This window comes from Colobus angolensis, unplaced genomic scaffold (assembly GCF_000951035.1).
Source record: "Colobus angolensis palliatus isolate OR3802 unplaced genomic scaffold, Cang.pa_1.0 Scaffold213, whole genome shotgun sequence".
Classification (NCBI taxonomy): domain Eukaryota; kingdom Metazoa; phylum Chordata; class Mammalia; order Primates; family Cercopithecidae; genus Colobus; species Colobus angolensis.
This window is the reverse complement of record NW_012115300.1, coordinates 2,598,214-2,610,992: the sequence shown is the minus strand read 5'-3', so window position 1 is coordinate 2,610,992 and position 12,779 is coordinate 2,598,214. Positions and strand designations below refer to the sequence as shown.

The window sequence follows — 12,779 nt, the reverse complement described above, 5'->3', positions numbered from 1 at the left end:
CATTGTCCCCAGGAAGAGCTTCACTCAAAGCTTCATGGTGCATTTCGACAGATTTTACTTCAGTTGTTACGTTGACTGGAGCAAAGGTGACCACCATACCGGGTTTGAGAACACCAGTCTCCACTCGGCCAACAGGAACAGTACCAATACCTAAAAATATTTACAGCATACTAAATACCTATGAAAAAGATAGTACTCTACCAACTCAAATTCAACTTTGTTGACAGCCAACTTACCACCAATTTTGTAGACATCCTGGAGAGGCAGGCGCAAGGGCTTGTCAGTTGGACGAGTTGGTGGCAGGATGCAGTCCAGAGCCTCAAGCAGCGTGGTTCCACTGGCATTGCCATCCTTACGGGTGACCTTCCATCCCTTGAACCAAGGCATCTGAAACACAACCATGCCAATTTGTGTAAGCATGAAATCGCCATTCCCAGAGCTTTTTAACAACGGTCTTGAAAGCCACTTACGTTAGCACTTGGCTCCAGCATGTTGTCACCATTCCAACCAGAAATTGGCACAAATGCTACTGTGTCGGGGTTGTAGCCAATTTTCTTAATGTAAGTGCTGACTTCCTTAACAATTTCCTCGTATCTCTTCTGGCTGTAGGGTGGCTCAGTGGAATCCATTTTGTTAACACCAACAATTAGTTGTTTCACACCCAGTGTGTAAGCCAGAAGAGCATGCTCTCGGGTCTGCCCATTCTTGGAGATACCAGCTTCAAATTCACCAACACCAGCAGCAACAATTAGGACAGCACAGTCAGCCTTTAAAGAAAGCAAAGACATATCCCTGTCAACTCTCCAAAGGACAAAACCAATGCACAAGACAGGAATTTCGGGGGAAAAACCCCACAAAACCTAGGATTATTAATCCTACCAACCTGAGATGTCCCTGTAATCATGTTTTTGATGAAGTCTCTGTGTCCTGGGGCGTCAATGATAGTCACATAATACTTGCTAGTCTCAAATTTCCACAAGGAGATATCAATGGTGATACCACGTTCCCGCTCAGCTTTCAGTTTATCCAAGACCCAGGCATACTTGAAGGAGCCCTTTCCCATCTGTAAGGATTAAGAGTCGTTACTTGGTTACTAAAACACAAACTCCAGCTTCAATTTCTTTGCCCCTAGCCCTTAATTGGCACACAGTTTCCACTTTATAACTGCAAGTCCTAAGTGATTTTAGTCACTTACATAGGGTTACAGAAGCAACCAAAAAGCAAACTTTTTAAAGTAGGATCTTAACTATTAACATCCAAATCTAAACTACTCACTAGCAATACGATTACAGAAGTAACCAAAAGCAAACTGATTTCATAAGTAGGGTCAGATCTAAACCACTCATTAGCTCTGGGGAAATCACCACCACTTAATGATTCTGCTGGTAAAACTCATTTTAGTTTATCTTTCCCTTTCTGATACTAAACATACCTCAGCAGCCTCCTTCTCAAATTTTTCAATGGTTCTTTTGTCGATGCCACCGCATTTGTAGATCAGATGGCCAGTAGTGGTGGACTTGCCCGAATCTACGTGTCCAATGACGACAATGTTGATATGAGTCTTTTCCTTTCCCATTTTGGCTTTTAGGGGTAGTTTTCACGACACCTGAAATGGGAGAAAAAAACTTTGAACCACTGTCTGAGGCCTGAGAATAAGCCAAGATCCAAATTCGAAAAGGGCAAATTCCAAGGAGAATTACATCGAGAGCCAAGCTGGCCTAACTCTTCAGTCTCCACCCACTAAGTGTGGGGAAACTCCACCACACAAAACCCCTCCCCCAAACCTAAGGAAGACGTACTCCAAAAGCTCGGAGAACTAATCGAGGTGCCTGGACGGCGCCCGGTACTCCGTGGGGTCACATGAAGCGGCGGCCGAGGACGGAAAGGCCCTTTTCCTTTGTGTGGGTGACTCACCCGCCCGCTCTCCCGGGTGCCGCGTCCTCCATTTTGAGCTCCCTGCGGCAGGGCCGGGAAGCGGCCATCTTTCCGCTCACGCAACTGGTGCCGACGGGGCCAGGCTTGCCGACCAGGGCGGGGCGACACACCGCGGCGCGAGGCCAGGCAGCAGAACAGGACGGCCAGCTTGAGACTCCCCCCGTCCCACTCTCGGTGGCCGCGCTCGCAGGCCCCGCCTCGCCGAACATGTGCGCTGGGACGCACGAAACCCGTCGCAGCCCGCGGCCCCCAAAACCCAAATACTAGTGTGCAGATCCTGGTCCGCATTTATAAGAAAGAAAGAAGGAGTCGCAGCTGGTCATCAAAAATTTTAAATAGCTAGAGACTTAGTGAATGCAGCGAGGCAGGCGCAAAGGTGCTACCAAATTCGCACGCGGCAGCCCCAGAGCCCAAGCCAGGCCTCGACTCAAGCACGAGGCAAAGAGACTCCTTAAGTGCAAGGCCTCGACCTCTCCCACCCACTTCCAACCCGAAGCTCGGGATCAAGAATCACGTACGGCGGCCAGGGGCATGGAAGTAATGAAAGGCAAGGGAGGGCCATAGCCCGTAAAGAGGCCAGGCCCGCGGGAGCCACATACGGTACGTACCTCTGTTCTGGCGGCAAACCCGTTGCGAAAAAGAACGTTCACAGCGACTACAGCACTTATATACGGTTCTCCCCCACCCTCGGGGAAAAGGGCGGAGCCAGTACACGACATCACTTTCCCAGTTTACCCCGCGCCACCTTCTCTAGGCACCGGTTCAATTGCCGACCCCTCCCCCCAACTTCTCGGGGACTGTGGGTGATGTGCGCTCTGCCCACTGACGGGCACCGGAGCCTCACGCATGCTCTTCTCCACCTTGGTGATGACGAGAGCGGGCGGGTGAGGGGGCGGAAACGCAGCGATCTCTGGGTTCTAGGTTAGTGGGAGTTTAACGACGGTCCCTGGGATTCCCCAAGGCAGGGGCGAGTCCTTTTGTATGAATTACTCTCAGCTCCGGCCGGGGCGGGGGAGGGGGAGGGGGAGGGAGGAGGCGACGAGGTGGCGGCCTGGAAGGGACGTCCAGAATCTTTCCTCTACCATTGCTGGCTTAGCCCCAAAGGTTGTGTTGAGATTAGGGTGTACCTTCGCCCCTCAATCAGCCTCGCCATCTCGCTAGTCCGCGACAAATCCCTAGAGCGTCTTCCTCTGCCGGTTTCAGCCCAGCCCCGGGTTGGCTCCTCCTCCGCCCCGGCTTCCGCCCCCATCCCGTGTGGCAAGGAGTACCAGGCCCGGGGACCCCGAGGGGCTTGGGGCTAAGGGTCTGGACTGGGAGACTCCTTAACGGCTCACGGACCTGCGAGAGGTTAGGCTCGATGGCCGTGAGCTCGACGAATCCGCTCCTGTGCTGGCCTCTTGGCTCCTTCCATTCAAAGCCAGCTGCTTTTATCAAAGTCCGTAACACGTCATCTCCCCCTGGTACTCCAGATGTCCAGGCTTTCAGTTTAGAACAGACTCAGTCCTACAGTTAGTTTTAGATCTAATTCTAGTTTTGTTACGCCAAAAAGTTCCTGCGAGTGTGTGTGTGCCTCATGGTACTTTTTAAATTAAAAGGTGTACAGTCATTTGATTGCAAACATAAGGAACCTAAAAAGCTTTCAAATTCAGATTTTCCACGTGATCTCATGTAGAGACTAAGATCTGCAGCATCAGCAAGTTTATCCACCCAGTTTCCTAACCCCAACACTTGCTATGAAGTCACAGTTTCTCCTATTTAAATAAGTGCCTATTATATTTAAATAAGTGCTTTATTTTTCTGTCATCCTATAGATTGTAACTGCATTTTAGCTTAAATCTAGGGCAAGATTGGATGAGCTTGGCCGTTTTGGATGGCTATTAAGACAGGCCTTGGGAAATGCTCCTCTGAGGAATGAAGAACGTTTATTTTTTAATGAGCTAATTACTAGATCATTATGTTTCTTCTTCCAGCTGTAGAATATTACTGCCCAGCTTCTCGAACAAACTTATTTATTAACAAGTATTTGAGAACCTACTATGTGGCCAACGCTAAGTACTGTGGAGTTCCTTCTGGAGAGGAACCCACAATCAAATTGAAAGAGGAAAACAAGTTGGGAAGCAGTTAAAGGCAAACGCGTATGGTGCTTTCTTGGTTTCTGTATCTTTGTAGTATAAAGTTTTTCTAGTCCATTCGGTTTTCACAGTCCACTTTTTTTTCCTCCTTTTTTTTTTTTTCCGGACAGAGTCCTGCTCTGTTGCCCAGGCTGGGGTGCAGTGGCAATATCTCGGCTCACTGCAAGCTCTGCCTCCCAGGTTCAAGCTATTCTCCTGCCTCAGTCTCCCGAGTAGCTGGGGCTACAAGCGCGCCCCACAAATTTTTGTATTTTTAGAAGAGACGTAGTTTCACCATGTTGGCCAGGTTGGTCTCGAACTGCTGACCTCAAGTGATCCACCCGCCTCAGTCTCCCATAGTGCTGGGATTACAGTTGTGAGCCACGGAGCCCAGCCACAGTCAAAAGTTTTTTCTCAAGCCCCTGTGATTGCGGATAATAGTAAACGCTTTATAAATACCGTACAGAGAATGTTTTTTAAAATATCACGCAAGGAATGGCAAAATTACATGCATCCTTGATTTATACCTTAGTAACCTATTGCGCAACACCGACTGGGTGTTCTGAATGTTGCGATAGTGGCCCAGACTTTCATTAGGTGATGGGAGATCTCAATTCTTGCGTTTAAGAACCAACACTGGACCGGGCGAGGTGGCTCATGCCTATAATACCAGCACCTTGCGAGGCCAAGGCGGACGTATAACTTGAGGCCAGGAGTTCGAGACTAGCCTGGCCAACATAGTGAAACCTTGTCTCTACTAAAAATACAAAATTAGCCGGGCGTGGTGGCGCACGCCTGTAATCCCAGCTACTCGGGAGGCTGAGGCAGGCGAATCGCTTGAGCCTGGGAAGCGGAGGTTGCAGTGAGCCAAGATCACGCAATTGCACGCCAGCCTGGGTGACCGAGTGAGACCTTGTCTCAAAACAAAACAAAAAACCAATACCTTTGAGCCCATCGGAGCCATATTATTGTGCGTTAGGGGTAGCCGCTGGCCACGAGCATTTTCTCAGGGCGGAGATCACATTTCTGCTCTCAGTCCGGCCGGGGTGGGCCGGAAGCTGGAGAGGGACTGGAACGCCGGTCCCGGGGAAGCCCCGCGCTCACCCGGCGCGCCCGGCTTCCTAGGGAGGGAGGCTGGGGCGGCAGGGCGGACGCGGGTGGTCCTTGCCCCGCGCCAGCTCGCCAGGCCACATCGCTGGCGTTTCTCCAGCGCTGGGTCACCTGCGGGTCGGCGGGGTCCCGCTGCGAACAGCTGAGCGGTATGGATCCGCCACTCGAGCCTCCCCAGCGTCAGGTCGCCAGGGTCCGCCCTGTCTCTCGCCCCACCTTGAGGTCGCTTTTCTTCCGCCTTCTGACTGCGGAAGGAAAGGCCAGGGAGGAGGCAGAAAACCTCACGTGGCCCGGGGTGAGGGTCGGTTTTTGTCACCGTGAGCTGGCCTCACAAAGACTTTTTAAGTCTCAAGTATTTTTTTTCCTTCTTATTTTAAATCCCTTTTTCCCCAGACCCTATGTTTTTAACATAATCATAACGGATTCCCCGCACCGTACGGGAGATCCATTATGCTTTTTACTGTCTTAAATGTTAAAGCGGTAACAGTAACGATGTTGAGGCTCGTAAATATGTTTTGGGGTTATAATCTAATGTGATATTTGTTGAAGGTTTTTCTTTCTTTCTTTTTTTTTTTTTCTGGGGACGGGGTCTTGCTCTGTCGCCCAGGCTGGAGTGCAGTGGTGCGATCTCGGCTCACTGCAAGCTCCCCCTCCCGGGTTCACGCCATTCACCTGCCTCAGCCTCCCGAGTAGCTGGGACTACAGGCGCCCGCCACCACGGCCGGCTAATTTTTTGTATTTTTAGTAGAGACGGGGTTTCACCGTGTTAGCCAGGACGGTCTCGCTTACTCATAACCATTTAGAGTGACAAACTTAAAATACATTGTAAGTAAACATCTACATGACCCCTTTTAGGAAGATAAACAAATATTTCAGTTATTTACATAGTAATAAGGCAAACAAGAATCCTTCTTTGAGGTACATAATTGTGATTCACCGAGCTTTCAATATAGTCTAATCACTCTGCTATTAGCCTAATTTAAAGCAGCCTTAAGTAGTTACATTTTTGCCATGGCTTGCCACGTGAAAATGATTTTTAAATCTTTTTATCTGCTATATCTACCTCTGAAGAAAAGATGATAGCCAGGTGTGATGGCTCACGCCTGTAATCCCAGCACTTTGGGAGGCTGAAGCAGGCGGATCACCTGAGGTAAGAGTTCGAGACCAGCCTGGCTAACATGGTGAGACTCCCGTCTCTACTAAAAATACAAAAATTAACCAGGCATGGTGGTATGCACCTGTAATCACAGCTACATGGGAGGCTGAGGCAGGAGAATCGCTTGAACCCGGGAGGAGGAGGTTGCAGTGAGCAGAAATCTTGCGACTGCACTCCAGCCTGGGTAACAAAGTAAGACTCCATCTCAGAAAAAACTATATATATATGTGTGTGTGTGTGTATATATATGTGTGTGTGTGTATATATATATTTAAAGGGGTATTTTAGAATATGATTAAGCCAAGGAACTACTTGGACTGAGAATCCAAATAAAATGGCGCTTTAGTGTGACAGGCACTGTTCTAATATTTACAATATTTATTGTAATCCTACCACCCACATTGTATAGATGGAGCAGCAATGGGCAACAGACAGTTTATGCATAATAAGCAAATATAGACATATATTCTTTTTTAAAGTTTTACCTTTTTTTTGCACAAAATGGTAAAATACAATGTGCCACCTTGCTTTTTTCACCTAATACAGCTTGGTGATCTTTTTTCGTGGATACCTGAGGGCCCAGCAGATCAGGATTGGAACCAGGGTAATCTGATCAGAGAGCTAGTCCTAACCCTTACCAGCAGGTCAAGGCAGCCTGGTATAATGAAAATATCAGTGGCATCAGTGTCAGAAAATTAGGGATTTAGTCCTCACTCTTCTGCTTAGACCTGTGACAGCCCAGCAGTTCTGAGTACATCTGTGAAATAGGTCGCCTCTTTGTTCCTACTTAACAGCTATGTCACAGTTCTAATATGCAATGACATGAAAAAACACGGGAGCTTTTTATTAGTACAAAAGACAGTGTTTCTATAGGCTTTTTGGAGAACGCCTGTCCTTAATTGGTATGCCTGTGACACCAACTTGAGTCAGTAGAGAAAATAAACTCATTGGTATCTTTGTAATTGTAAGCATTTTTACATAGGTAATACATGTACATGGTAAGAAATTATACAGAGGTTATACAATGAAATATTACTCTCATTTTAGCAGTTTAAAGAAAGTCTGAAGACTACTCCAGGAAAATTGAGGAAACTAAAGCTATTTCTACTACTGCTCTCATAATTGCAAAGCCAATGCCTACCATGATAAGTGCTGTCTTACTTGGTATGAAGGCAATGATTTTCTTCTCTCACTATTATTTTTAGTAAGTATATTATTTTATTGCTACATTAGAAATGAAAATAAACTGTGAGAAGCTGCAAAAGCATGCAACTTCATGAAGATTATGAAGAAGGCCGGGCGCGGTGGCTCAAGTCTGTAATCCCAGCACTTTGGGAGGCCGAGACGGGCGGATCACGAGGTCAGGAGATCGAGACCATCCTGGCTAACAAGGTGAAACCCCATCTCTACTAAAAAAATACAAAAAACTAGCCCAGCGAGGGGGCGGGCGCCTGTAGTCTCAGCTACTCGGGAGGCTGAGGCAGGAGAATGGCGTAAACCCGGGAAGGGGAGCTTGCAGTGAGCCGAGATCGCGCCACTGCACTCCAGCCTGGGTGACAGAGCGAGACTCTGTCTCAAAAAAAAAAAAAAAGATTATGAAGCAATAGAGACACTCATAGAAGGTTAAAATTGGCTTTTCCTGTAGGACGTGCAAAGACTATACACACACAGGTCATCAATGGTTAGATTATTGGTAGCATCTGCCATGTGGAATTTATGCACCAATGGGAAGATTTTTGGTGTTCTGCTTTGTTTTGTTTTGTTTTGTTTTGTGACGGAGTCTTGTTCTGTCACCCAGGCTGGAGTACAGTGGCATGATCTCGGCTCACTACAACCTCCGCCTCCCGAGTTCAGGTGATTCACCTGCCTCAGACTTACGAGTAGCTGGGATTACAGGCGTGTGCCACCATGCCTGATTCTTTTTTTGTTTGTTTGTTTGTTTGAGACGGAGTCTCATTCTGTCACCCAGGCTGGAGTGCAGTGTCCCAATCTCAGCTCACTGCAACCTCCGCCTCTCGGGTTCAAGTGATTCTCCTGCCTCAGGCTCCCGAGTAGCTGTGACTACAGGCACGTGCCACCACACCTGGCTAATTTTTGTATTTTTAGTAGAGACAGGACTTAGCCATGTTGGCCAGGGTGGTCTCGACCTCCTGACCTCAGGTGATCCATCCACCTCAGCCTCCCAAAGATTACAGGCATGAGCCACCATACCCAGCCCCCATTATATGATGTTTGAACACCCTCTGTCTCCTGCTGGATAGTTTCCTTGGAAGAAAGAGTATTTTTTTCGACAGTGTTAGTTTTCTTCAATTTTGACCCATCAAACTTCACTTCTGACAAGTATGGGTTTATCACTCATCTTGGTTAAAAGAAAGCCTGAAGGCTTGAAGACTTGTGAAAGGCTGGGCTGAGACCATACTGCTCACTCTGGACCAGATTAGGGTTCCTGAGCAGAGCCCAGCAGTTGTAAGGCCAGTAGCAGGGCCCCCTCACTCAGTATTCATTTGTGAATCCATATTTTATAAATAATATCAATTTTCAGTATTTCCTTGTCTTCATAGGTGATATAGTTAATAGAGCCCTTGACTAAGAGACAAGCTGGAATATATTCATAGCCCCACATAATTTCTTTATCAGAGTGATCTTGAATAAATCACACTTGAGCTCATTATTTCTTTTTTTTATTTTTATTTTTTGAGATGGAGTCTCACACTGTCACCCAGGCTGGAATGCAGTGGTGCCATCTCTGGTCACTGCAACCTCTGCTTCCTGAGTTCAAGTGATTCTTCTGTCTTAACCTCCCAAGCCGCTGAGATTACAGGCGCCTACCACCACAGCAGGCTAAATTTTTTTTTTTTTTGTATTTTTAGTAGAGACGAGGTTTCACTATGTTGGCCAGGCTGGTCTTGAACTCCTGACCTCAGGATCTGCCCTCCTCAGCCTCCCACATTGCTGGGATTATAGGCATGAGCCACCGCACCTAGCCTGAGCTCATTATTTCATAGTAAAATAATCTAACATCTATTTCATAGAACTGATCATAAAGATTAAGTAAGATAATGGACCAGATGATGCAAACCATTTTTACAAATGTCAGAGCTCATTATACTTAGAAAATAATCATTAGCGCTTTTGTTTTTTTTTTTATTTTTTTGAAAGTCTTGTTCTGTCGCCCAGGCTGGAGTGCAGTGGCATGATCTTGGCTCACTGCAACCTCTGCCTCCTGGGTTCAAACAATTCTCTTGCCTCAGCCTCCGGAGTAGCTGGGATTATGAGCACACGCCACCACGCCTGGCTAATTTTTGTATTTTTAGTAGAGACGGAGTTTTGCCATGTTGCTCAGGCTGTTCTCAAACTCCTGACCTCAGGAAATCTGCCCGCTTTGGCCTCCCAAAGTGCTGGGATTACAGGCGTGAGCCACCGCGCCCAGTCAACTCTTTTAAAAAGCAAGGATCTGGCTGGGCATGGTGGCTCACGCCTGTAATCCCAGCTCTCAGGGAGGCAGAGGTGGGAGGATAGTTTGAGCCTGGAAGTTTGAGACCTACCTGGGCAATATAGTGAGACCCTGTTCTCCACAAAAAAGGAAGAAAAAAAAAGACAAAAAAATAAAAAAGGCAAAAATCTGTTTAAAATGTAGAGAAATTTACTCTACAAATACTTCAATTTCATTTAAGTATTAGAACTATAGATTCACCAATCTATACAGGTGTTATACACACATGTGACAATGTGTGTGTTCTGTAAGTGGCAAAGACTTTTGAATTATGACATTCAGTATATGTTGGTGCTGGGCATGGCAGCTTGTGCCACTAATTCCAGCTACTCAGGAGGCTGAGGTGGGAGGATTGCTTAAGGCCAGGAGTTTGAGGCTGCAGTGAAATATGATTATTGCCACCTGGGCAGCAGAGTGAGACCCTCATGTCTGAAAAAAAAAGATGATGGTAATTGCTCAGGACTTCTGAAGTCAGTCTTTATTCATCTATCCATCAAACATTTATTGAGCATCTGTTCTATGCCAGGCACTGAGCTAGGCACTAGGAGACAAAAAACAATCTCTGCTGCATAGTGTATGTGGCAGAGCCCTGGAGACGTAGGGGAAGGAAGACAAATAGTAAACAGGTAATTCCAGGAGAGCATGAGTCCTGGAACTAAGTATGCCTAGGGTGCTTTTGAGCACTCAGGACTGATCCAGACTCAGGGAGGGGATGAGGACAGCAGCAAGCAAAGCTTCCCAGAGGGCAGATAGTCTTACCTGGGTTTGGAGGACAGCAGCAGGGAAAGCTTCTCAAAGGACAGAAAGTTTCACCTGGGGTTGGTATGAACTGTGGGCATAAGCCGGTGAAAGTAGGCTGTGAAGGTGGGAGGCTACAGAGGTGACTGCTCTAGGAAAGAAAGTGGGAGAAAGAGTTTACTCCTACAAGACAGTAACAGCAAGATAGATCTGTCTGGGGGCATTCACCAAGGCCTTCAAGGAGCCTGTGAAGAACGCTGAGTCTCTGGAAACAGACCAGCCTGGATCCAAGTCTTGTGTCCACCACTTGCTGAACATGTGGCTCTGGGCAAGGTATTTGGTCTGTTTAAGTTTCAGATCCTGTGTCTGTAGAAAGGAGATAATAATAACTATTCCGTAAGACTGCTGTGAAAAATTAGATAAGAAAAGTATTTCAAGTGCTGAGCAAGATTTCTTTGTACCAAGTTAGAAAAGCAATTTGCAGGAAGTTTTTCGTTTGTTCTTTTTTGTTTGTTTCAATCCATTGTGTTTACTACATATTACTTTAAGAGCAAAGAAGCTCTGAAGTTAGAACATTTTCACTCATATCTCTGTTGGCTCGACCACAACCAGAGGTAGCATGTTTAGCATTTACCTCACTGATTTAACCACTGAATTACCTCAGTGATTTCATCTCACTGGCCTCAGTTTTCGTATCTATAAAGTGATGATAATAATAAATAATATCTACCCCATAGGCTCGTGGTAGGGATTAAATGAGACAATCAATATAAAATACTACTTAACCCAGTGCTGGACACATAGTAAGCACTCAGTAAATTTTAATTGTTCTTTGATTTATATGTTATTTAATTTTTTGTTATTTGAGATTCCTCATTAACTAGCGTCTTATTATAGAATGAACTTTCTTTACAAAGAAAATGCCATAATGACCTTGCCTTGAGTTCTATGTTTAATATTCCTGCATTTCAGGTTTCCTTATTAATTTTCCTATAACCTGCATTTTCAGAATCTTAAAGATGCTGTTCGCTGGGCATGGTGGATCCCAGAACTTTGGGAGGCTGAGGCAGGCAGATTAGTTGAGTCCAGGAGTTCAAGACCAGCCTGGGTGACATGGCGAAACTCTGTCTTCCCTTTTTTCCTGTTTTTCTGGAGACGGAATCTAGCTCTGTCGCCCAGGCTGGAATGCAGTGGCGTAACCTCGGCTCACTGCACCTCTACCTCCTGGGTTCAAGCAATTCTCCTGCCTCAGCCTCCCAAGCAGCTGGGACTCGAGGCGTGCACCGCCGAGCCCAGTTAATTTTTTTGTATTTTTAGTAGAGACGGGGTTTCACTATGTTGGCCAGGATGGTCTTGATCTCCTGACCTCGTGATCCACTCACCTCAGCCTCCCAAAGTCCTGGGATTACAGACGTGAGCCACCGCGCTGGCCTATTCTATTTTTTAAAAAAAGAGAATAAAAGATGCTGTTTTAGTTCTCTTGGGCTGCTATTACAAAATACCTTAGACTAGGTAACTTATAAATAACAGAAATTTGTTACAGTTCTGGAGCCTGGGAAGTTCAAGATTAACGCACTAGCAGATTCTGTGTCTGGTGAGGGCTTGCTCTCTGCTTCAAAGATTGTGCCTTTCAGTTGCATTACCACATGGCAGAAAAGTCAAGGGGATACCCTCAGACTCAGGCTTCTTTAAGACAGGCATTTATTAAAGGATAGAGCTCTCATGACTTAATCACTTCCCAAAAGCCCTACCTCTTACTACTATAATACCTATTACATTCCAACTTATGAAATTTGGAGGGTCATCAACATTCAGACCATAGCAGATACCATGGCTTTTGTTTTTGTTTTTGAGACAGAGTCTTGCTCTGTCACCCAGGCAGGAGTGCAGTGGTGCAATCTTGGCTCACTGCAATCTCCCTCTTCCAGGTTCAAGCAATTCTCCTGTCTCAGCCTCCCTAGTAGCTGGGACTGCAGGCATGTGCCATCACACCCGGCCCTGGTTTGTTTTTTTGAGACAGAGTTTTATTCTGTCACCAAGGCTGGAGTGCAATGACACAATCATAGCTTATTGCAGCCTTGACCTCCCGAGCTTCAAGCAATCCTCCCACCTCAGCCTCCAAGAGTAGCCCAGACTACAGGCATGTGCCAACACACCTGGCTAATTTTTAAATTTTTTGTATAGACGGGCTCTCCCTCTGTTGCCCAGGCTTATCTCAAACCCCTGGGCTCAAGCT

General features: G+C 46.5%; 2 protein-coding genes across 2 annotated transcripts in view; both read right to left on the bottom strand.

Moving 5' to 3' along the window:
* The window catches only part of EEF1A1 (eukaryotic translation elongation factor 1 alpha 1), a 7,354-nt gene extending 3,123 nt beyond the window's left edge, over nt 1–4,231 (bottom strand). Inside the window, exons 1-6 of the mRNA XM_011942959.1 lie at nt 2,544–4,231; nt 1,433–1,606; nt 884–1,063; nt 471–767; nt 237–387; nt 2–150 (exon numbers count right to left, since the gene is read on the bottom strand). Coding sequence (XP_011798349.1) covers nt 2–150; nt 237–387; nt 471–767; nt 884–1,063; nt 1,433–1,576 — 921 coding nt within the window. The 5' untranslated portion in view covers nt 1,577–1,606; nt 2,544–4,231. The remainder of the gene's footprint in view (nt 1; nt 151–236; nt 388–470; nt 768–883; nt 1,064–1,432; nt 1,607–2,543) is intronic.
* Nucleotides 1,741–12,779, bottom strand: part of LOC105512495 — a 20,794-nt gene continuing 9,755 nt past the window's right edge. Inside the window, exons 2-6 of the mRNA XM_011942958.1 lie at nt 5,151–5,401; nt 3,274–3,413; nt 2,681–2,852; nt 2,415–2,550; nt 1,741–2,212 (exon numbers count right to left, since the gene is read on the bottom strand). Of these exons, the coding sequence (XP_011798348.1) occupies nt 1,741–2,212; nt 2,415–2,550; nt 2,681–2,852; nt 3,274–3,413; nt 5,151–5,401 (1,171 nt within the window). The remainder of the gene's footprint in view (nt 2,213–2,414; nt 2,551–2,680; nt 2,853–3,273; nt 3,414–5,150; nt 5,402–12,779) is intronic.